The sequence below is a fragment of the Chenopodium album genome, chromosome 19, assembly GCF_948465745.1.
Source record: "Chenopodium album chromosome 19, dcCheAlbu1.1, whole genome shotgun sequence".
In the NCBI taxonomy this organism is placed as follows: domain Eukaryota; kingdom Viridiplantae; phylum Streptophyta; class Magnoliopsida; order Caryophyllales; family Amaranthaceae; genus Chenopodium; species Chenopodium album.
Genome location: NC_137852.1, coordinates 10,421,338 through 10,446,284, shown reverse-complemented (window position 1 = coordinate 10,446,284; position 24,947 = coordinate 10,421,338). Strand labels below are relative to the sequence as shown.

At 34.1% G+C, this 24,947-nt stretch overlaps 3 protein-coding genes and 1 pseudogene across 4 annotated transcripts; all 4 read right to left on the bottom strand.

Moving 5' to 3' along the window:
- Nucleotides 1-191: 191 nt before the first annotated feature.
- On the bottom strand, nt 192-2,656 carry LOC145593994 (disease resistance protein RGA2-like). Its single transcript, XM_081650343.1, has 2 exons — nt 334-2,656; nt 192-241 (listed from the first exon to the last, which is right to left on the bottom strand). Exons 1-2 carry the CDS (start codon nt 2,654-2,656, stop codon nt 192-194), a joined length of 2,373 nt encoding a protein of 790 aa, XP_081506469.1.
- A 2,688-nt stretch (nt 2,657-5,344) lies between these two features.
- Nucleotides 5,345-8,401, bottom strand: LOC145593993 (peroxidase 35 pseudogene; annotated as a pseudogene).
- Nucleotides 8,402-9,527: 1,126 nt separating this feature from the next.
- On the bottom strand, nt 9,528-12,048 carry LOC145594610 (peroxidase 45-like). Its single transcript, XM_081650931.1, has 4 exons — nt 11,599-12,048; nt 11,240-11,437; nt 10,884-11,049; nt 9,528-10,075 (listed from the first exon to the last, which is right to left on the bottom strand). The coding sequence occupies exons 1-4, from the start codon at nt 11,815-11,817 to the stop codon at nt 9,666-9,668; spliced, it is 993 nt and encodes a 330-aa protein (XP_081507057.1). The 5' UTR covers nt 11,818-12,048; the 3' UTR covers nt 9,528-9,665.
- Nucleotides 12,049-14,538: 2,490 nt separating this feature from the next.
- Nucleotides 14,539-24,163, bottom strand: LOC145594808 (uncharacterized). 2 transcript variants are annotated; one of them, XM_081651142.1, is made up of 12 exons: nt 23,929-24,163; nt 23,787-23,835; nt 23,652-23,700; nt 22,706-22,776; nt 22,007-22,065; nt 21,755-21,853; nt 20,877-20,934; nt 17,927-18,063; nt 17,778-17,834; nt 16,099-16,196; nt 15,484-15,663; nt 14,539-14,951 (listed from the first exon to the last, which is right to left on the bottom strand). In XM_081651142.1, the coding sequence occupies exons 1-11, from the start codon at nt 23,962-23,964 to the stop codon at nt 15,495-15,497; spliced, it is 882 nt and encodes a 293-aa protein (XP_081507268.1). In that variant the 5' UTR covers nt 23,965-24,163; the 3' UTR covers nt 14,539-14,951; nt 15,484-15,494. The 2 variants fall into 2 exon arrangements, with proteins under 2 accessions (XP_081507268.1, XP_081507267.1); XM_081651141.1 differs by having other exon boundaries at nt 15,484-15,695; nt 23,929-24,161.
- Nucleotides 24,164-24,947: the final 784 nt, after the last annotated feature.

The window sequence follows — 24,947 nt, the reverse complement described above, 5'->3', positions numbered from 1 at the left end:
AAGGGTTTATGGGAAGTGACTTGAGCCATGCCATGCTGTCTATTTTAGCCTCTCTTCTATTGGGACTAATTTTGTCATAAGATGAGGGCCCTCCCCCAGATATTGGTATGATTTCCAATCTTTCATTGAAATCAAATAATTCTAGGTTTTCTAATGCAGGACACTCCAGAATTACTGATAGGTTTGGACAACTATGCACATGTAATATTTTCAACTGAGGAAGCCGCACTTGTCCCAAATTCTGCAATTTTAAACAATCATAAAACCCCATGTGAACAAGATTATTGGGGAGAAAGGTTGCTAAGTTATCTTCCCAGCGCGGCATTCTCACACCATGATATCCCGCCACCTCCAACCTCTTGAGATTAGAATTAAGTGGCAGCAACTCTTCCATCACTGCTTCATCATACTCTACTCTTTCCTTTTCAAACTTATCACCGAAATTCAACACCACACGTTTCAGGTGTTCCTTGTTGCCCAGGCACCCTCCCTCCCTTCTACCATTCATCTTATAAAAACTTGCACTTGTCTTTGTAAATCGGATCATGATTATAAGATAACCTTTCAGGTTTCTAAGAGCTTTTAGATCTCCAAGCCCATCAAACACCTCTTTCTTTCTTAAACTTGTTACTCCCACCACAAAAATTCTAAGAGTGTGAAGGCAAGTCAGTTTACCCATGCCCCTTGGCATATACCTCAGGTTAAAACTATGAACTAAATCTAACACCCTCAGCTTAACCAGCTTACTCAAATCTTTTGGCAACTCTTTCAATTTTCTACACCAACTTAAGTTTAAAGTCTGGAGATTACCTAGATTTGTTATTGATTCGGGGGGCACTTCTAGAGATTCATTGTGTGAGAGGTCTAGATACCTCAAATGTATCAGTTCACCTATAGAGCTAGGTAAACTCTTGATCTGTAAATGACTCAAATCCAATGCCCTTAAAAACTTCCAATTACTTGCTACTGCATCCACACAAAGCTTGTCCTTCTCGGCCATTGGTAGAAGCAACTTAACAAAACTATTTACACAGATATATGAACGCATATGACTTTTACTAGTAAAACAGAAATTCGCAGATTCTATATAATTCGAGTACATCATAGAAAGGTGGCGAACTTTACTATCCACATTTCCATTAATGGATTCCATTGTGCAAATCTCCTTTCCCACAACTTGTTGAGCAACATCATGCATTAAATCATGCATTTTACATGATAAAATATTGCCATCATCATCTTTCTGCACATCTTGGAAGAAACATCTCAGTAACAATGTTGAAAAATATTCCTCACCAAGATCATCTGGGCTTCGAGGGTCATCTAACGGAATGTAGCCTTGTGCCATCCAAAGCCTAATCAATTTAACCTTCTCTATCCGAAAATCTTTAGGGAAGATTGCACAGTAGCCAAAACAACTCTTCAATGGGGATTCAAGCTTATAGTAACTAAGCTTCAGTATAGGCATGATGTCTTTTTGACATGCTTTTGCTAATCCCAAACTCTGAATTGAAAGCCACTTTTGTTTGTCTTGGCCATAGAGAAGACTTCCCACTACTCTAATTGCAAGAGGGACGTCAGCACATTCCTCAACAATATCTTGACCAATTTCAACCAAGTCTTCAGGAGGGTTTGAGTGTTGTGATCTAAATGCTACCCTTCTGAATAAACACCATGAATCTTCCTTTGATAGTCCTTGCAACCCATGTGTTACACCACCTCCAACAATTCTCGTTGTCTCTTGTGAACGTGTGGTCACCACAATCCAGCTTCCCCTCTGTCCTCCCATCAAAAATTGTGTTAATTCATGCCAAATATTAGGATTTTCAGTCCACACATCATCTAAAACAAGCAAGAATTTTTTTCCAGCAAGTTTTTCTCGAAGTTGGATCTGCAGCCCATCCATGGTATAACCCTCATTCATCATATGACCCGTAGCTGATGCTAGAATCTTACGAAGAACCCCTTCAACGTCCAGTAGCTTCTGATTTTCATCTGCGACACAAGTCCACAACCTCAAAGGAAATGCAGTACAGACTCTCGCGTCATTATACACTAGTTGGGCAAGAGCTGTCTTCCCTAACCCACCAATCCCCACAATAGAAAGGAAAGAAACATTTTGTTCAACATTAGTATCAAGCAAAATGTTAACAATTTTTTCCAAATCAACATCTCTTCCAATGATATCAGCTTCATACACATAAGAACATGTCTCAGGCCTACGCTCCTTAAGAGGCTTAGGATCAATGTTCAAGTTGAACCGACTATCATAAGCAATAGCATCCAACTTATTCTTGATCTTCTTAACCCCTTGGGCCATATTGTAAGCAGTACCAAACTTGGTAAAAAGAGAAAGAACGCGAACCTTGATACCCTTGGTGAGCTGCTTCCTCTCAGCAAGAGTGACAAACTCATCGAAGAGATCATCAGCTTCATAAACAGCATCCTTGAGTTCCTCAATATAGAGCCGTTCTTGTTCGGACAGCACTTGCTTGGCTTCAGCATCCTCGAGCACGGCCTTGATTCTTACGACAGTGGCACGGAGTTCATCAAGTTTGGATTTGTAGCCAGCAATGGAGCAGATCTCCTTGAGCTGAGTACACTGCAATGCTGCAAACAAAGTTTGAGCAACAGACATAGCTGTTCCAATATCCATCTTTGGTTTCAGTTAGAGAGTAAGAGAGTATTGAGAAAGTGAGTGTTGACTGATGAGTGAGAAGAATGAGAGAAAGGTACCTATTACCTTAACCCATCCCGACATAATACCCGCAATTCATGGCAAGGTTTTACTCAAAAGCAAGCTAAAGAAATTAAAATATTGGAGCAACTACTCTGTTTTTAAGAATATTGGCAATATTGAATTACAACTTTAGCAAGTAGCTTAATAAATAATCTGGGCTGTACTTTAACCTTAAATCCTTAATACGGTAATAAATATATGGAATGTCTGTCTCATACTAACGGGCGTTTGGTATCAAATTAGTAAAGGTAACGGAATGGAAACAAATTAGGGGGAAAGGGTAATATATAGTGTTACCGTTACTTATTGTTTGGTATTATTAAGGAAACGTAAACGATTACAACCAACCAATTTGTTTCCTCCTATTTGGCATACATAACTTGGAAACAAAAAAAATAGCAACAATGAGCCTAGTATGAGCAACAACAGTTTTCTACTTACTGATCTTTTTGATCATTTTAGCCAAATATTCTTGATCAATCTAAAGATAGGATATAAAATTGTTTCTTCTTACTAGGTTCTGTATCTTCCCTTTATCTTATGTTATCCCTTCATTAATTAGAGAGTATTAGGGAGTAAAAGAAGATTAGCCGAATTCGATAAGGTGGATAGAATCAAGCATTTTGGTTCTGATCTATATATAATAAGCAGTAACATGCTATTATTTATAATTTTGTATAGATGCAAGAACAAATTTTGTATACTGTAGTTAAAATTTCAGCTACGCTTTTTATCAAACAGGTTATGAGCACCAAAAAATGAATTCTAAATCTAGGAAAGATCAAACATGTAGAGATTAGTGTATAAGCGATTTGCATTTCAGTTACAATCATATAAAACAATATCATTAAACTATATACTATAATGTCAAAGACTGATTACAGAATTTTGTTCATGATTAAAAGAGAATACCTGGAAATTGGATAAATGTTGGAAGCATCAATATTCAAGCATCATATATTCATATTAGCAATAATAACATGAAGATTCAATTGAGAAAAGTAAAACTCAAATAAAACAGAAAAATCAGGACAGAACACCTTAGAAATTAACACCATAGATGGAAAATAGCAATCAGCAAATAGATCAAAAACTCAAATAGGATTTGTTTCCCATGTTTTACACCAGAAACAAAGTGGTGGAATGGGTTTGAGGAAAGAAATGGTTTCTATTACTTAACTCATTAACCAAACATGTTTTAATGGAAATGGTAACACGATTCCGTTTCTAGCCCTATAAAAATAGCATACCAAACACCCTCTAATTGTAAACACTTTATGAAGCCTAAGATCGATTTATATACTCTATCAGTCACACGTTCTCAGCTTTTTTACATGCTTTATTTTTCTAGATTGATCTATTTTTCGATGTATCACTTCCTATTTGAAATATATGTATACTTTATTTCACTCCTTAGAGCAACGTTAAGTCGTTAACCATGAATAAATAAAATTGTTTGGGTTACTATTTGAATAAAATGATGTAAAAAAAATTAGGTGATGGTGAATAGTGGGATGAACAAGTATGAATGAATGGTTTCCATGGAAATTATTTGTCCATCCATGAGATTATAATATTATTATTTATGTATGTATTACAAGAATAATTTTTAATAAAAAATAAATTGAGGTGGGGTAGGTGAATAGTAACATGAACACTTTTTTTTATTCATGGTTAAGAGTAGGATTTTTGAAATTATTTGTTTGGTTTATGTATATGAGAGAGAAAATATTTTTTTAATAAATAGTAACATGAACACTTTTTTTTATTCATGGTTAAGAGTAGGATTTTTGAAATTATTTGTTTGGTTTATGTATATGAGAGAGAAAATATTTTTTTAATAAATAGTAACATGAACAAATTTTTTTTGTTCATGAATAAGGATGCTCTTACAACAGTCAAAATGATTACATTACATGACCTCCACTTCAACCTTTTTGTCTATAATTTCCTTTCACATTCTATACAAGTAATTCGTAATTCTCCCAATAGTTTATTTCCTTTAACTCACCTTAAAATTATATGCCGGTAAAGCTAATGCACATACAAAAGACGTATATTTTATAGGCGGATCACATGCAGGCATGGTAGAGCACATGTCCAAATGTCCAATCTTTCCCTAATACTAGCCTTTAGACTGAACACAATGTATAATTACTATAATAGGTACTGAACTAATTGGATTCCCATATTCCTTGACTTGAGTGCAGTTATATTGAGTTTAGGCTGCTCAATACTCGATGTTCTCGATATTATAGCCCCGTTGTACTCTTTTGTTCTTGCTCAAACATGTCCTAATATTCATCACTCATCAGTAATTTTCTGAAGGTAATTAATAATTATATGATCTCATAATTGATCCTTACTTTGTTATTAAATTTTCTCTTTGATAGGTTATATAAACCAATAGGGTCGTAATGGACCTTTCTTTGTCTGTGTATAGAGGGAGGATATGATGTTAACGAAATTTAGAAAACTTATATCAACTGAACTAGTTGGCATCCACAATAGTAAGAATTGGACCTAGTGAAGGGAAATAATAAAGTGATGAAAATGCAGTCTCTTAAGACGATTTCAATTATTGTTTCAAAGAATTCACTAATACTAACTATTGATCACCCTACAATCCTTCCTAATTTCACCTTGATTTCCAGTCTTGACCCCAAGTCGACCAAGCCTAGTCATGGAAGAAACGAAAATTCGTTCAAACAAACTACTATTTGAAGCAAATGCATTAACAACCCTTTTCGATTTTCTTGTTGTATACAAGGCTTGATCTGAGGCAAGAAGACCTTTCCCTTGTTGAAGGTTCTTGTAGAACGAGTTGTCGAACTTTAGAGGAGAAGCAGGGTCCAAGGGAACAGCAACTCTAGGATCAACATCTCTTGAACAAGCCTTTTGAAGTTGCTTTGCATATCCTTGATTAAGTGTAGGATCAATGCTACTTTGGCTGTTGTAGTTGTATATTCTCTTAGAGAATTGGCCACAATGCGTAAACCCCAATGTATGTGCTCCTACATAACAACAACAACAACAAAGCTTTTAGACACAAAATGATTTGGGGTCGGCTAACATGAACCGGCATGTTAGACTCTAGAAGAGAAGATGGAAGGGGAGCACTATGATCATGATCATGAAGATGGGAGTGGGGAGTGAGGAGGGGGTAAACCAAATCCTAGTTACCCAACCTAAATCCAAACTATTTCAAAATTACATGACTTGATTTGACCCAAATCGAAATGTGGACAAATACAAATAGAATATTGATTTATTTATTATGTCAAGCTAATTGTTAAACTAACCCACCAGATTTAAAAGTGAATCAAATGACTCATCACCCGAATATGATTCAAACTGCACTAATAACCCTAATTTGAACTCAACCTTAACCAACAAGTTTGACACACCTATGATACATCTATACTATATATTAAAAGGCGTTCCTTCTAAAGGAACGGTGCCACGTGGCACTCTTCAAAGTATGTGTGTCTATGTCACAATGCCACGTCATCAACCAACGTATATGCGCAACGTAAGTTAGCCACTTCATTTAACAAAATAAAATATGCTTTCAACAAAATTCGAACCCATAACCTCCAATATATATTGGTAATACTTTTACCATCTCAACCAACTATTATTAATGTTTCAAGTTTCACATAATATTATAATATTCCTTTCATTTATTAAGTAAATTAGAGGTAATATAATTCATTACTTTTTCACAAGATTAAAATATAAATGCATATGATGTAAAAAAAAAAAAAGGTGACATCCAAGGCAATGCCCGAACCACTACACACACTAACTACACAAATTATTTCTCAATTAAACATATGAGAGTAAGGTACCGACTACTGACATAATATCCGCATTTTAAGGCAAGGTTTCACTAAATAATTATGGTCTAAGGTTATAATCAAATACTGCAATTACATGGGAGTAAAGAAAAAAAAAAGACCATATTGTATATTAACAAAAACAACAAAGTACGTGGATAAGGAGAAATCATACCAAGCCCCAACATGGCGAAACATGTATGGGGATCCTTAGAGCAAAAGGCAAGCTCGGTAGCAAATGCTGTTACATGAAATAAAGGGAACGCGAAAATGTGTTAATTACTCACCACCCCCGTTTCACATTATATGCAACAATTGGTATTTTTTGTGAGACGTAAAAAATCAATTGTTGCACATAAGGTGCAAAGATGGTAGTATTTAATACCACAATAGCATTATAATGAAGTACGGGGTAATTATCAACAGAACCAATATTATGAAGCATAAACAAATTCAAAAGCACCTGAAGCTAGGTAGCAAAATGTTGTTATTTTAGTCATGGGCGTAGAATAGGGAGTGCAAAGTGCTCCCTAGCACAGGGCCCCGATTATTAGAGGGCCTATTTTTTTCAATTCTTATTTTTTTTTTTAATGTTACAACTTTTAAGAGCCTTCTTATTTGTAATGCACGACATATTACTACTATTAATCCAAGCTCCCATATTAATTTCTAGCTCTTTTCATATTCTTCTATGTTCTATCAATTCAAATTAGTATTTTCACAATTACATCAATTCAATTCCATGAAATTGTAATGTATATTTCTCCATTCCAGAACTTTCGACGTAAAAAAGTTAATTTCAGCCAAATTAAAAATAAACGATTCGTATTCCGTAAAAACGGCAAAACATTTAAGCAATTAATTTTGATTTTTCGTAATTATTCTTATCAAGCTGCTAAATATCTTCCCAATATATAAGGGTTATCTAATTGTGTATGGGGTAAATAATAGAATAAAAATTAAAATTTTGTATCTTTTCAAATTATTAAGGTCCATTTTTTCATTTTAGAACAGGGCCCCAAAATCATTGCAACGGCCCTGATTTTAGTCGAACAGGTGGTGTGCATCATGTAACTGGGTGAGGTGTACAACGATTAAATCGCCGAAAATAGGGTGGTTCACGATCAGCTTTAATGGAGGGGGAAAGCATGCACAACTTCAATGGAGGAAACACAATTATTCAGAAGAAAGAGAAGAAAAAGGAGGAAGAAGAAGGAGATGAAAAAGTTGTGTATAGAAGAAAAGGATGGAGACCCAAAAAATAGTACGGAGTACATCAAAAAACACTAGTATAAATTTGGAAAAATCACCGGGAATATGAATATCCAACTTTTCACTCACTTTCCTAAAATAATTCCACATTTTGATTATATTATATAATCCGACCTTTAATATCAATCCACTTAAAATAATCTCAACCGGTCATTTAATTAGTTCTAACAAGTCATATGACACATGTCGACATCTGATTAGTCAAAAAAAAATTGAAAGAAATTAAAAAATTAAAAAAAAAAAAAAATAACAATTAATTAATCAAAAATCACACCCCGCCATCCATATAACCCTCCATGGCCGCCCGACCCCCTTCCTGCTACCTAAAGCCTAAGCGCCGTGCCGAACACCTCTCCCCTGAACCGCTGACCCTCCTAACGGTAAAGGTGGATATCGCTGCCATTAGAGGTGGTGGAAGAGAGAAAGAAAGATTTAGGGTTTCGCCCTCAGTTAAAGCACGAATGTCAAAGCGCCGTGCACGAAGGTGGATATCTCCTAAGCGCCGTGCACGAATGTCAAAGGAGATGGCTGGGGCTAAGGAATGGGTCATGGCCCATGGGTGGTTAGGGCTGGGGGTGGAGGAACCGGTGGCTGGGGCTGGGGGGTTGCCGTTTTCTTTTTTAAAAAAAAATCAATTTTTTTATAATTTAAAATTTTAGACAAATAACTTGGTGACACATGTATTTTAAAACCCAAAAAAAAATTACCTGTTGAATAGGTTACCGGTCACTTGAAACCATTTTAAGCGGATTGATATTAAGGGCATGTTCACATTTACTGAATTGAACTGAAGATGTGAACTGAACTAAACTGAGCTGAAATGAATATTTTATGATAGAGGGAAATTAAGAGCTGAATTGAACTGAACTGAAATGAACTGATTGGAGCTGAACTGAACTGAATTGATTGGAGCTGAACTGAACTGAACTGAAATTAAGTAAATATGAACAGGCCCTAAAGCTCGTATTATTCAAAATAATCAAAGGTGGGATTATTTTGAGCGGATGAGGCAAAAGTCGAATTATTCTTGCCAATTTTTCCTACTCCCTCCGTGTTTTTTTATGTGTTACAGTTTGACCGGCACATAATTTTAGGCAATTTAATTGACTTAAATAAAATAAGAGGTAAGTGGGGTAGTTGGAGTATTAAAATATTGTAAAAGAAAGATAATGGGTTAATAGTTTATTGAAAAGTTATATACGCAAGAGGAAAGATATAATAAAAAAAAAAGTAGTTGTGGGTTTGAGTGGTGACCATGAGAGGAGAGAGATATAATATTTTAATGTAGTTATTTGCCAAAAAAAGGAATCACGGCCGGAAATGAGAAGTGTAACACTTAAAAAAAACACATAGGGAGTATAAATTTTCATACATTTCATTAAAAGAAGACGGTATACAAAGGTGGATTTGCCTTGTAAATATCAAAAGGTGGGTTTGTTATTTTCAGTTTTGGAAAAGGTGGGATTATTTATTTTCATTTTCCTTTACATTTTTGTCATTTTGAGAAACATCTCTTGTTTTTCATATTGAGAAATTGGGTTCATCATCAAAAGCTAAATGAGATAAACTCTAAAAACACGTAAACTATAATTTGTCACTCACTCGCTCATGCACCATATAATTTTTTTTTTTATCAACATACTTTTTTTTTGAAAACTTTTATCAACGTACTTCATGATACTCCATCTAAAAAGTAAGAATTCGACTCTTTTTTTGGTATATAAGATGTAAACGAAATTTGATTTCAGATCTTAGGTAATCCAACTAGACCTAAGTAAATTTTTAATTATTTTGTCTCAAAGAATTCACTAATATTAACTATTGATCACCCTACAATCCTTCCTAATTTCACCTTGATTTCCAGTCTTGACCCCAAGTCGACCAAGCCTAGTCATGGAAGAAACGAAAATTCGTTCAAACAAACTACTATTCGAAGCAAATGCATTAACAACCCTTTTCGATTTTCTTGTTGTATACAAGGCTTGATCCGAGGCAAGAAGACCTTTCCCTTGTTGAAGGTTCTTATAGAACGAGTTGTCGAATTTCAGAGGAGAAGCAGGGTCTAAGGGAACAGCAACTCTAGGATCAACATCTCTTGGACAAGCTTTTTGGAGTTGCTTTGCATATCCTTGATTAAGTGTTGGATCAATGCTACTTTGGCTGTTGTAGTTGTATATTCTCTTGGAGAATTGGCCGCAATGCGTAAACCCCAATGTATGTGCTCCTATATAACAACAAAGTTTTTAGACACAAAATGATTTGGGGTCGGCTAACATGAATCGGCATGTTAGACTCCAGAAGAGAAGATGGAAGGGGAGCACTATGATCATGATCATGAAGATGGAGTGGGGGAGGGGGAGGGGGAGGGGGAGGGGGAGGGGGGAAACCAAATCCTAATTACCCAACCTAAATCCAAACGGTTTCGAAATTACATGACTTGATTTGACCCCAATCGAATTGTGGACAAATACAAATAATAGAATACTGATTTATTTATTATGTCAAGCTAATTGACATTATAACCTAGCAGATTCAAAATTGAATCAAATGACTCATCACCCGAATATGATTCAAACTGTACTGATCACCCTAATTTGATCTCGGCCTTAACCAACACGTTTGACACACCTATGATACATGTGATTTTAAAATAGAGTTAATGGTTGATTCCATTTTGGTCCAAAATCGTTAGAGAAATCACCAAATGACACATAGCAAAAGCAGTTTAGTACCCATAGTATTTATAAGACAACAAAACTAAAAAAGGGTCAGTAAAACATGCTTTTGGACTGATTATCATTACTAATGTAAGATTGTAAGTATGTCAGATTACAATACTTTATAATTAAAAAAAACAGAAAGAAAAGTGCGAATTGTCTTATAAAGTACTAATTTTTTAACAAGTTCTGTAATTTCTACAACAAATCAAGTTGACAAAACTTAATTTTCCGTAACAAATTAAGGGAATATTTTCTAAAACTTTGTAAGACAATGATGATAAAGTAATGATGATTGTAAGGAGCAGAGTAAACCTGATAAAGCAATCAAGTCAACTTCAGAGAGGCCATGAGAAGCAAACATGTTTCTTAGTTGTTTATAGTTGAAGTGAGCTTGAGGAAGATGACCTCCAACACTAGCTTTTGTTGATATCCTTCCATCTTTTCTTCCCAATTCCACACCATATTTTGGCCCCCCACTCTGTATCGGAAAACAAATAAGATAAGGATAAAGTTGCGTGCATCTGAACCCCATCAAATCTCGTTTTTTAATTGAGACTGATGACTTTGAAATGATATTGGACCACATGGTCATTAATAATTATTGTGTATGCAATATAAAAGAGGCTAAAGTATAAGTACATGTACAAATAATGAATCATTTGACATACCAATAATATAACATCTCTTGTTGCCAAGGCCAATATATCAGCACAAGAAACCTTGTCCTTACACTCCGGTACACTTTCTACGGCCTCTTTTGCTCTAATCACGGTGTCAAAACCATCTCCGGCGAGTGAAAGGTCATCCTCGGCGTCTTTCTCAGCATCGCCGGTACGCGATGCAAGTATTACTGAAGCATCACATCCCTGTAACATGCAACCAAGTCAACACATATAGCTTAATCAAAATATGTAAGATAACAAAAGCTTAGTCGCAAAATGATTTGGGGTCGACTAACATGAAATGTTCTAAGAAAATGTCCACAAAAAGTTAAAATTTTGAACAAAAAAGTGCAAGAAAAAATTACCTGAATGAAACAGTCATGGAAGAAGAGTCTTAGAGTGGCAGGACCAGTGACAAAAGTCTCTTGGAGCTTCTTCTTCACTGAATTCCGTACAATTGACTCAACATTTGGACAAGAATCGCGGTAATAATCACGTTTTAATTGAGCAGAACATAGATTTGGAGAAAGAATTAGGAGAAATAATAGAGTGGTTAATAGAAATATGATGCAATTAGTCACCATATTTGATGTTTCTTAAGCTTTTTTGTGTACTAGCATAAATAAAAAAGATTTATATGTTGATGAGTTACATATAAATGGGAGAAAGTTGATTGAAATGAAACTATGAAAGTATCAAATGGAACAATATAATCTTAGAATTGGTGTTGTTCCATTAAGTATAAAAAGGATTTTGATTCTTTTTTGGGGTTGTAAAGAAGTGCACTCAACAGAACATCCAAAGAATGAAATAAATTTGTTTTGTTTTTATAAAAGCTGTATAAAAACAAAAGGCAGGGTGCTGGAGGAGCATGCACTGACAATTATACATCCATAAGAACTCCACTATATTGGACATTGGTGGAAAATTATCGACTAGCTTAGTTGGTAAAGTCTTAGAAATATATAGTACGGAGTATAAACCAATCTCGTATACATCACTACTTTTAAAAATCTCTGATAAAAAATAGAAAACTATGTGATGAGCAATTCCTCACATGAAAAGAAAAATTGTTCTCATAAAAATATCGAATTGCTTTTAGTTGATACAAGTACAAGTATAGTCTTAATGAACATTACTTACACGCTTATAAAGTTATAATTGAACCTCGGCTATACTGTTATTCTAATGTCTTTTATGACTCTTTATACATTTTTTTAAAAATACAAGTATATAGATATATGGGAATTCAAAAAAAGGGGAAGTTCTTTTTGGAAAAAAAATTATTCTTTGTTACATGAAATGAAAGGATGTTCTCATAAAATTGATATTTTCTTCTGACGTTTTTTCTGGTGCTTATAATTGTTGATTTATGCTTAGTTGGAGCGGTGGAAATTGTGGGCTTTTACAAGTTGTATACAGTTGGATCACTATAATAGAATACTTAGAAAAACAACTTACGAAAGATAATTTGGATTGTAGCATATTAAGTAGCATAAGAACACAAATGAAAACTGTTTGAAAAACAGCAATATTTAATGACTTGATTATATACACATTATACGATTGTGATGTTTACTTTGTGTCTTATTGCTCCATTTGATATAAGCATTGTTTTTAGATCAAAAGTTTAGTTATCCTCTTATTTATGATTTATATGGTACATTTCATTCTTTTTTATGAAATACTACGTAAATAATTGTATGTTTTCGTTGGCCTTGTTTGGCAATTGGCTCGTGATTGTTGGTTGTTTTTCAATAGCCTGTGTTTGTCTGGATTCATTTAGGGTATTTCGTGTAATTTTTATCTTTTTATCTTTATTTTACATAGCTATTATAAATTTATAACACACCAACTTTTTTTTAACTTTCCCATATAAAATACCCAGCATTTCCCCAAATTTTGGTGCCATTATTAATTTTGTTTTACTTTTCCTAAGTAACAAATCCTATCTCCAAACCTTTACTGAATGTCGTCATTTTCTTTATTTTTTCTTTCACTTTTTCCATATATAAACTGCATTTGCTTTTCATACCACACTAGTTAAATATGCACGCGATGTGTTTTGAATATTTATGAAGACAAACATCATCCGAATTTTCTTCTTATATTGAAAATAAAGACAAGAACTAATAAATAATAATTGATACGCAAATATAGCTAGCATTTTATAATTGATAACTACTTGGATGATGTATATCTTCATAAATATTCAAAATAAAAAGAAAATTTAAGTGACAAGAGAGTACTTAATTAATGTTACTCACTCTTTTCCTTTTTGTTTCTCATTACCTTTTAGTATTAAACGCACAAGTTTTTAAACCAAAATCTTTAACTATGCTAAAACTTAAAATTTTGCAATTATACATCGAGACATATTTAACAAGACACTTTATGGATTTGTTATTTTTCTTTTATTTATTTTTTTAGTCTCTATTTCAAATGGAACAAACACATAAAATAAAGAGATTGATTAAAGGGTACAAAATTACTTCGTATTTAAAACTACTAAAGACGAAATTCTAAGCCAACCAAAAAATGACCAACCAAACATGCTTTATAGACTGTTTGGCCACGTGATAAAACTATAATACAAATAAAAAATAAAAAATAATAAAAAAAAACCCAATTAAAAAGTCAGTTACCAAACATGGCTCTAAAATGTGAAAGTAACATTTCTAAATTTTGTTAGCAAAAGTTAGCATGGTATAAAATTCCTATTCATATTTCTATTTTTCTATCTTTTCTTCTGACATGTTCATATACTCAGATGGTGTATTTATTGCAAGGCCTTGAGGCCAAACCTGTCTCTGAGGCCAGTATGAGTGAAGTTTAGTCTTTCCCAAAAGTTTGGTAATACTCTGGAATCAGAGTGAATAGTAGGGTAAAATCTGGGATCATAGTGTAAACTGTGTATCAAATTTTTAACAAACATCAATTGTTTTGTGTTATTGTGTATATTGACCCAGAAAGTTACCAATATAAATTTCCACTGGTTTTTCAAGTGCAACATCGACCTATGGTACACATATTGATAAAGAGATTAGACAAAGTAAACTTACAGTTCAGCTGAAGTAACTTAAAAACATCAATAACAACACGTCTCTCTTACCGGTGTTACACTGTATTGGCTAGTTGACAGTTTACCTATGCTAATCACCCCATCAAAATTCCAGTTTCAAGAAAAAACAGTTGTAATTTAAAAAATCCATTATTATATGGTTACAAATAACATGCGAAGGAAATTAACATTTAAGAAACTCAGGTAATCATGCAACAAAGTATCAAATACACAAAATGAACGGTTACAAAAACATGAGAAAAACTAACATTACAGCAAAAAAAATCAGAAACAATCGGATAAACAGCAGTTTAGTTTCTACAGCCGGGAAATTTCAAATTGTAGTATTACACAATACAGATAATGCAATAACCATACTCGAGAAGTAGAGATAACATTGATGTATATCCACAATTATCCTTCCACGCCACAAACACACACACACTTTAATTTACTGAAACAAAAGGCCAATAGCGTTTCTTGAGCGGAGAAGTTGAAATTTTTCTATAAAAGACTATACAGAGCAGCGCATTGGACACAATTTTGCCTACAAAGGACTAGTATGGCTCTACCTTTCTAAATCTCAACCAATTGATATCTACGAAGAGAATATCTGCTGGAGTGCAGGTGGCAAGTTCAACACAATTTCTGCAAAAGCTGAATAAAACAATAGTCAGGAAAAACATAGTCATAACAGAATGACAATAGCAAGAATTATACACCACCCTTCATTCCAAATAAACTGCAACTTTTGTCAAAAATTTTTAGAAAAAAAATCTGCAACTTTTTCTTCTTAGCAGGGTTTCACAAATTTTGATACCTTACTATTAAAAATTTGTCATGCATATCATTTTGGGAAGTCTGGCAAAATATCATAATTCCTAATACGAAGTATAACAATAGGTTATCGTTATAATTTACACATACCCCTATTTAGTTGGAGTAGTAAAGAGAAGATAGAAAGAGGACATTTAGAATATTTTAACTCAGTTAAATCATGGGAATCCTTCATTAAGGGTTGAAAGTTTGAAACAGAGTGACATATCAATTCAGGAGGGACTGAGTAACTAGCTACTAGCCTGCTAGTAACATATGTTTAATTCTGATATATGACCAAGATTGTGAAAACATAATTATATATCAACCAGCTCAAACTGAAAGTCGATCAGTTCAAGATACATAATTTTACCTTCGGGTAAACTAAAAATCCGCAGGGCATCTTCTGCATAAGATAGGCGCATGGGAATAAGATGATTTGGCAATGCTCCACTTCCCTTTCTGCTCATTGGACCCAGAGTAAGGCCCTTCTTGGATGAGTGCAATGGCCAAGCCATGACTCTGACTCGAGTCGGAAGGACAGACACCAAATCTGCATATTTAAGACTGATGGTGATCCTGGTGCTGAGAGGAAATTCACAACTATAGTAGTCAGAACATAAATTACGTGGACAAGATAACAGCAATCCCATGATTATTCATTTGCATATAATAGCTTAGCACGGTCAAATAATTAAATTCAGACTACTTAAGTAAACGAGAAACAATAACTCATGAGATCCAACATTCAGCTGTTAAAGGCCACCAAACAGCCATAAAGCAGAAAATGCCCCCCCCCCCCCCCCCAACATACACACACACACACTTTTTTTTGGGTAATATTGCACATACAATTAGAGTTGTCTACAAAGAAGTGTCTGAATCAATTTTCCCCTCATCCACAGTCCATCCTAACAGCAATAAAAGTGTGATGCAACAACTCGCCAAGTCTTCTACCAAAGGAACTCAAATAACATAATTTACTTACCTTTCCAAATCCTCCAGCACAAATTCGATCATATGATAAGGCAGACTATGATAAAGATCTCCAATTTGATTCTCATATAACTCTTTCATAACACGAACCTGTGTGCAAATTCAGAATACCATCATAATCATCAGTGCATAGGACCATATTACAATTCTGAACAAAACAATTTTCCAAAAAATGACACACTGCCATAAATTCATACAGCTAAGATATACTCATAGTCTTATACAAGCAAATCACCCCCACCCCATCCCTTCTTCTCACCTAGCACCAAATTAAGGCACTAGAGTAAGTGAGAGAGGAAGGTGGGAAAGAATTAAAAGTGTCTTCTTTAGTCTATTCAGCAATCAGGGAAAAAAAAAAACCCTTGATTTTCTCCATCATCTTTCACTTCCATGTATCTCTGCGAGCAAAGCTTTACTTTATCCATCATTTGATGAAACATACAAGTAGAGGATTGATTTTCGGATCCATTACTTTGGATATTTGCAACTGAGGTTATATTCTTTTCAACTAAGATAAGGTGATATAATAAATGAACTGAATATTTCAAGGTCTGGTTTGGTCTAATGTGATCTCCTGGTCTAATTCAACTGAACCATACTCTAAATTTCTATGATAAATTTAAAATTATGAAAAAAAAAAATTAAATAAAAACATAAAACCGCATGGAATCATATTTCAATGTATAGTTTCCAACCATATTTAATTTTCATTACTATTATAAAATAATCAAATATTTCTAAGTAACAAAAGTGGGAGATGATGTTGATGCAAGAGAGAATGAGGTTTCAGAAAACGGCAAGGAGAAAATAAAAAATTAGAGGACTTCTTCTTTGTTGCCCATGCTCTACATCGCTCATAAACAATGAGATAACGTAATGTCGTGATCATACTGTTGAACTGCAATATATCTTATCCATCAGTCCTCACTCCTCAACCCACCCAGCTTGTAGAAATTGTTTTTTACAAAAAAAATCCATTCCAGGGTTAATGAACATATGATTGAGGCAGAGAGGTTTCAAATCCAGGCCTTGTGTGCATGTAGACCTCCTTAGAAAATTACAATTCACCTATCCATAAAAGGACCAACAGGTAAAGACTAAAGAGTCACCAACCATCCAAGATACAACCCTTAGCAAACATGAGATAGCATGTGTTTAGCTCCCCCTAGAACGAAATTTAGAACTCAAACTCTCAGAACAAATGTTGATGATTTTACTATCCGATCTTACACACAAGCTTTTGTCATCTGTATTGTCCCACATATCTTGTATCATCGCATCTACAAGACTTCCATGAACCAGAACACCGCCACCCCCCCCCCCCCCCACCCCCCCACAAACAAAACAACAAAAGGCATGGGACTTTCCTAGACAAAATATCAGGAGGAATTTACAACAAAAAGGAAAGGCAAGGCAGTGAACATCTTATGCGTTTTTCTACAGCTTCCAATATGGGATCTATAACAAAAAGAATCACTAAAGAGTGGCAAGGATAATATTATAGACATAGGTGGTTTTTTTTTTTTTTTTTGAAGGAATTCAGACATAGGTTGTTGATTATGAAAGAAAAGACAAAAGAAATGGCTTTGTTTAGAAATATTAACAAGCATCATAGTATATCATAATCAGACTTCTAAATTAGGAGACACCAGGAAAACAAGTTAAATTTACCTGCTCCCGCCTATCCACATATGCCTGCAACAGTTCTCCAACATGATCTATAAATTTCTGGAACAGGATATACAAAATTCTTCTCAGAAGAGGAAGATAAGTTATGGATTTACAAAGCAAGTACACAAGGGTAAGGTAACTAACCTCACCATTGCATTGGATGAGAGAAGATCATTTTCAGCTTCTCGTATTGGCAGAAAGAAAGGAATGGTGTGCTCTAAAACTGTCATCTTCTCCAGAAATGACTTGCTCTCTAGCACGCAATGATATAGTTCGCAAGGCTCTCCTGCTCATAACAAATATAGTACGGTGAAACAATATCTAAAAGTACATGCAACTTCAATTGACAGCAAGACAGCAACCATCCAAAATCCTTCAAAAATCTTATGGGGTCTAGGCACAAGGAAAGAATAAAATATGCAACCAAGGCAAAGCAAGGTGCACATACCTTTTATGAACATATACATGCATACAGATAAATAAAACATCACATAATAAAAAGTTAAAATAATAAAAACAAAAAAAACTAAATCATGAGACATTTATAGTAATGCTTCTTAAAACCACGTACTACCTAAGAAGGCTAACATACCAGGGATTCAAGATGATGTTCATTTTATAAAATAAAAAGACTCTAAGAATATCATAATTCTAAAAAGGAACTTATGGGCAAACGAGGGATATGATCTAATAAATTAGATGATAATAAAACATTAGCTCAAAGGACTTATACATACTTCAGCAAGGAAAAAGGATCTAGCCGCCTTGCATTAATTAGGTTTTCCCATTGACAATATTTATGTCCTGATATATGCGACATTATGATCCGCATAAATCTTTTCCAAATACAGTAGCTCACCTTCTGAAGTGTTTCTGTGTCCAATAATATATCACATCTACTCCTCCATCCCCTGATGTTTACAAATACCTATTTGAAATGCCCCTATTTGATTGCAACATAGCATTTTCGGTAGGATTTTTACTCTACTTTTCATCTAAAACGAGGCCCTACAGGCACTCACTTTTCTCTCTATATTTTTCAATTTCTTTAAAATGCGAGCCATTTCACTGTGTTACAATATATATATATATGGGACGGAGGGATTACATGCTTTAAGCATGAATTCAGAATATTTTACCAGATAAATTGCACTTTTGTTATCACCATAATTGTCCTACTGCTTGCTATGTACCCAATTCTTTTAAAGACTTAAATCATTCTCTTAAACTCTTTAAAGGGCATTTGAAATGTAGATTTTAGGTATGAGGTATAGGTTTAGAATGGTTAAAACCCATATCTAATGTTTGTTTAAGAAAATTTTTGTTTCTAAGCCCATACCTCCAACCAACAAGGTATGTGGTTTCAAAACCCAAGGGGAGAGGTGGGTATGGCTCATACCACACCTCTAGGTATCAAATAAAAAGAAAAAATTCATACCCTAACAACAACCAAAAACAAGGTATTAAAAATCGAATTCCAACCCAATACCACCTTGTTACCACTTTATGAACCCCCTTACAAGTTTGCTTCAGTTCGCTTCTTTAATTTGATAAACCAACCAAATACAAGAACTTTGATGCCATGGTAAAGCTCCCCTAACAAACGTTATTATGTTACCCAATACAAATTACAAGAATTAGAATCATTTACCATACCTCACTGATCCCTGATGTCACGAAAATAAGAGCTTAGAAGTGTAATGCTTTCTCAAAAACAGTTTATAGAAAAAAAATAAATAGGTACAAAACATGAGAAATGTTCTCTCCATGTACAGATTATCTTACCACTAAAGCTATGTACAGTTCAAATTATTTAAGTTGATATTAGCTTAATTCTGAAATAATCAAATTAGATCTGATCTGATCTGATCTGATCTGATCTAGTCTTTTATTTGCGTTTAGTTTTGAAATAATCAAAATAGATCTGATCTAATCTGATCTTGTCTTTTTATTTGCGTTTAGTTTTGGTTAAAATATCTTTAAACTCCTCATTAAAATTATGAAAAAATCATATCTGGAAAGTACATATTAATATGAATCTAATGACATTTCATTTGATATGTTTTATTTCATGGATTAGTGTACAAATAAGGTCAAAGTTTGGTCAAATTAAAAAATCTAATCATAGAAAACGTTAGATCAGAACTGAACATAGCCTAATTTGACTCTTAGGAATCTAAACCCAGACTGGAAAAAAATAAAATAATAAGTTGAAAAGATATCTAGACAAAGACATAGCCCCACACATCAGAGTACCAAACAATAATTTTGCCACAAGACCCAAAGGATGAAAAGAAAAAAAGAGAAAGAAGACAAAATCTTCATGTGTTAGATACCAAGAGTAATGGCAGTAACCAATTTAGATGCAATGCTATGCTGCTCTGGCCATCTTTATGGATTAGATGCAAGATGTAACCAACTTTATGAGCCACTGAACAGGAGCTGCACCACTCTGACATTTATCCTCTTTTGTACAGGAACAGAAATGCTTAAAGATGTAATTATCCAGATCAAAAGTCAAGCAATACATTTCAATGATCCTTTGGTCTGTTTCTCACGATGATGCAAAACCACAAGCAAGCAACACAGCTACTCTGCGTGATACCTATTATAGCCTTTTAGGTCGGGTATGAAGAGATGTAGCCACATGAAGCTCATCTTGAACGGATATTTTGTTGAAGAATTGATTTAGAAAGACCAACAGGAACCATAATTAAGCACCAGATTAAAAAGCCAGAAGAAGCAAAGCAGACCATAGAGCAACGACACATCCAGCTGCAATTATATAAGAGCCAATGTCTAAAAGCTTCATTTTTTAGGTCTGGTTTGGATTTAACCAAAAAAAAAAAAAAGGTAACTGAAAAAGGGTGACGCAAACATAGCCCAACACTGCCAAACAAATTAAGTAATTGCATATAAAATACTGTTGTGTTATTATTTCTCATTAAGTTAACTGTATACAAAACCATCAAAATCACCAACGCCAACAAGGGCATTTGTCCAATCACATGAGTCACAATAGATTCAACACCAGGTACAAAATGTAAAAAGTAATATTGCATGGTGATAACAAACAGCATCAAGGACTTTTTAAATTACCAGCAAATGATGTTTCATACTGTATACCAATCCTTGCACCTTCCAGACAACATATAACCTGTACAACAAGTAAATTAAGATTTACTACATAGTATTGACATTAAATCAGACAATTCACCAAAAGAAAAGCTGAAAACATCAACTGAAAAGCGTTGCTCAATATTTAGCTGACATTTGGATTATAATTATAATTTTGACACGACATCCACCCAATTGTCATTCTACAGCACAATCATATAATATGTTATGCATTCATTAGTCAAGAACATAAAGTTCAATCGATATAAAAGCTTTGCCGTGTAGCCAATTTATACATTAACCTAAATAATAGAACTCCCCAACCACTAGATTTCAAACAATGCAATACTCAAGATGAGGATTTTGCACCCTGCATGTTGAAACCACCATTTCTACGATCAGAATCCCCCATTGGGCCCACTCACTTCAGTATTTTGTGGAATCAGGGATCACAAGACAATTCCATGCATAAGAATAATTTTCCAACTTGATAATTCAGAAAGCCAATGATGTATGGTAGTAAAAGAATTAAGTGCCATATAAAGTGAGCGTTCCATAAGAACAGCATAAGGTCACTGTAATAGTATTTTATCCAAAAACTAAAACATGTTCATACCAAGTTTAGCATATCATGACCCATTTCTAAAAGACAGATTTAAAACTTTTCTGCTATAATTAATACTTGAAAAATACTCCCTTGGTCTTGAAGTCAAAAGTCAATTTCTATGCAGAGATACTAACACATATTAGTCTACATTTCTTTGAGAGAAACCATTGTAAACTTGGTTCCATCAAGACTCTTACTTATAGTTCACCCCCATTAACAATGTTCTTACAAACTGGACTAAAGGTGATATTACCTTACTTCCCACCCTGTAAGTGATTTTTTCAAGCAAGGGAGAGTCTAGCTCCATATTGGAATCCCCTGATGTTGCCTTCCTATCTGCCTCCATGTGAACCTAACAAGGGGGAAAAAACAAGTACCTCAACCAATTGCATGTATGTGACACAGAGTTAGTTGAAACATTAAAACAAAAAAGTTCATTATTTGACATAGAATAAATAGATAAACTTTACAGAACGCTACAAAAACATGTAACCACATGACATACCCTCTCTCTTATTGTGGCTAACAGTCCATCATTCCACTCTTCACCTTCCAGATAGATCTCTGCAATACGATTACAAATCATAAAATTATAAGACAAATGGAAAAAGATTCATTAGACAAACATTGGTGTCTATGACATGAAGGAAAAGTGCATAATTTTATCATAGTACCACTTAACTTACTTATACTTCCTCCGTTTCTTTTTAGTTGCTACACTTTTATTTTCACGGTCTTCTAGACAATTTTTTAAGAGGAGAGAGAGAGAGAAAAATAAGAGGGACCCATGAGGGTAGGAGAGAGATAGAGAGAAAGAAAAGTCAGGAATAGAAAGTGTTGCAACTAATTAACAATTTCCAAAATAGGAAAGTGCAACTAAAAAAACGGAGGAAGTAATAGAAATGAGAGAGGAAGGAGGTGTTAGCAGTCATAATCTAGCACTATATGACAGCATGACGTACTAAAGGCATGGTAACCAAGTGAAGGTGTACAGTATAAATGATGTCACAATTTAGAATTGTAAAGAACACTTCTTAACAGCTCGTCAAACACTTAAGAATGTAATCATCGGTAAAAGAGTGTGAGCAAGCTCAACAAACATATTATACATAATTCTATGCCTATGCCAAATTCTATGATAAGTGTATGACTGGCAGAAAGACACAACAAATTCCCATATACTAAATAATTATGAACCAAATACCTTGAGTTTGAGAGGCTAGTGCAGCTTCAAATTCTTTTTGCAAACGCTCAAAAACCATTTTGTCAGAATCCCTACAAGACAATCAAAAACTCCAGTTAGAAGCTATTTTTACAAAACAAAATTATCAACAAAAGACTGTCAAATCCAAACGACCAGGTAAACCATTCCCCCTGTCCCAATATATTTACAGAGAACTCTGAAAAACTGAGAATCACAATTTTTTACTTCTGTTAACTTTTTTGCGATATACAGAATATGTGATTGCAGATAGAATATTTTATAGTATGGACAATAGAATGCTATGATTGTAATCAAATACACCGCTAGCTAGTAGCCAAAACATTCATGTAAAGTAGGTATCCTCTGTAAAAGGCCAACTAGTGGCTTTAAGAGGAACTATGCAAGTCTTTACAGCAAACTGTATGAGGTAATTCGGTGTGTCTTACTGATTAAACACTAGGCGCACATCTCACATATAGTTATATACAAGTGTTTGCATAGAACAGTGATTTTTTCTTTAAAACATCAGAGAGAGCCATGACGGAAACTAACTGCAATTGGATTTGATTACAATCAGACAGCATAGAAATCGTGCTTGAGGGTATTGAGGACAGCAAATGTCAGCAGGATCAAATAGTACTCACCCCAGCTGTTAGCATACGAGACGTGAACTGGTGTAAGTAAAAGTTCCATTGACAATTATGAAGCTAATATCCTCTGAAAAATTACACAATAATATACGAACCGACATGATGCCATGAAAGAATGAATCCATTTTACAATTATTTGATAAAAGACTAATCATTTATGATAAAGGAGCACAAAAATTAACTCCAAATTCTAAAAATGCCATAATTTGAAGCTTGTTTTCATTGCACAAAACCTCCAATTAAGTTCTTAGCCATCTATCCCCATTCAAACATAATTGAATTCGTAAAATTCATACCTCGAAAGACGCTCTGTCAATTCAGCATGCCTTTTGATGACTTTTCTAACTGTAACAATGCCAAAAAAAAACCTTTCAAAACACATACATTTCATCAATTATAAGCAAAACTGAGTTTAAATTACAGAAACTTACATCTAGCTTTGATCGTATCAAGCCGAATATCTTCATCATGAATAAAATTCTGCAAATAAAAATTCATACAAATATCAGCAAGAAAAACACCCAAATTGAAAGAATTAGGGGAAAGAAAGTTTAGTGTAACGACGGAAGTTACCGATTCTCCCATTGAATAAGGGTTTTGATCGACCATAATTAGGGTTTCCTTCACCAGAATTAGGGGAATTTCTGGAGATGCAGGAGTTTTCAATTAGGGATTTGGGGAAAAATAAAATTAGGGCTGAGCTCAGCGCTGCTGGTTGTTAATTGCTCAATTGATTCCAGGATGGCAGGAGATTTGGATTTGGAGGTAAATCACAATTATTTTGGGAATTTGTGATCCACTAAATCAATGACTTCAATAGTTCAATGTTGTTCCTATCCAAACAAAAAAAAAAAGAGTAACATTGAACAAGTTCGGTCTAAATTCGAAAACATTAGTTAAATTAAAGTTAATACAGAGTAAGTTATAAAAAAATGAGTAAAAACCTTAATCTTATTTGGCCTTCCTAAAATATATAGGGAAATTCTCATTATATACTCTTGATATTGACTTTTTCCTATTGATACAATGATGCCACTGTTTAACTCATTTTTACTCAATTAGCAACAGTAAATTTCATTGACTCTTCATTCATCTCACCATTCCTTTCATGTTTAACCAAGTTTCTAGGTAAAGATTCCACCATTTTTTTAATACTTCTAAGAGTACACCCTAGGTTTTGACTCCCTAAGCTAATTGGCGTGATTAGTCAATTAAGTTAACATTAATAACTTCAAATTAGAGTAGTTTAGGTTAATAAAAACAATTAAATGACTAATATGACCCTTTTCAAAACCTTCCCTCCAAATTTTCCTCTCAAAATGTCAAAGCAATCCCTATATTCCACCAAAATATTAATGCCCCCTTCTTCATAAATTGATGCATGTGCCATTTCTTCTCCACAATATTGTTCCTCCGCCAATTTCTCTAACATGGCTGGTTCTTTAGGCACATGTTCTTCTTTTGGCAATAGGAATGGAAGGGCCATGTGGATTAGATGCATCTACTGTAACTTTCATCCACCAAGACCTGTTGTTATTAGGATTTCCGTTACTATTTCGAAACCTAAAGGGCTTATGACAATTCAAGTTCAT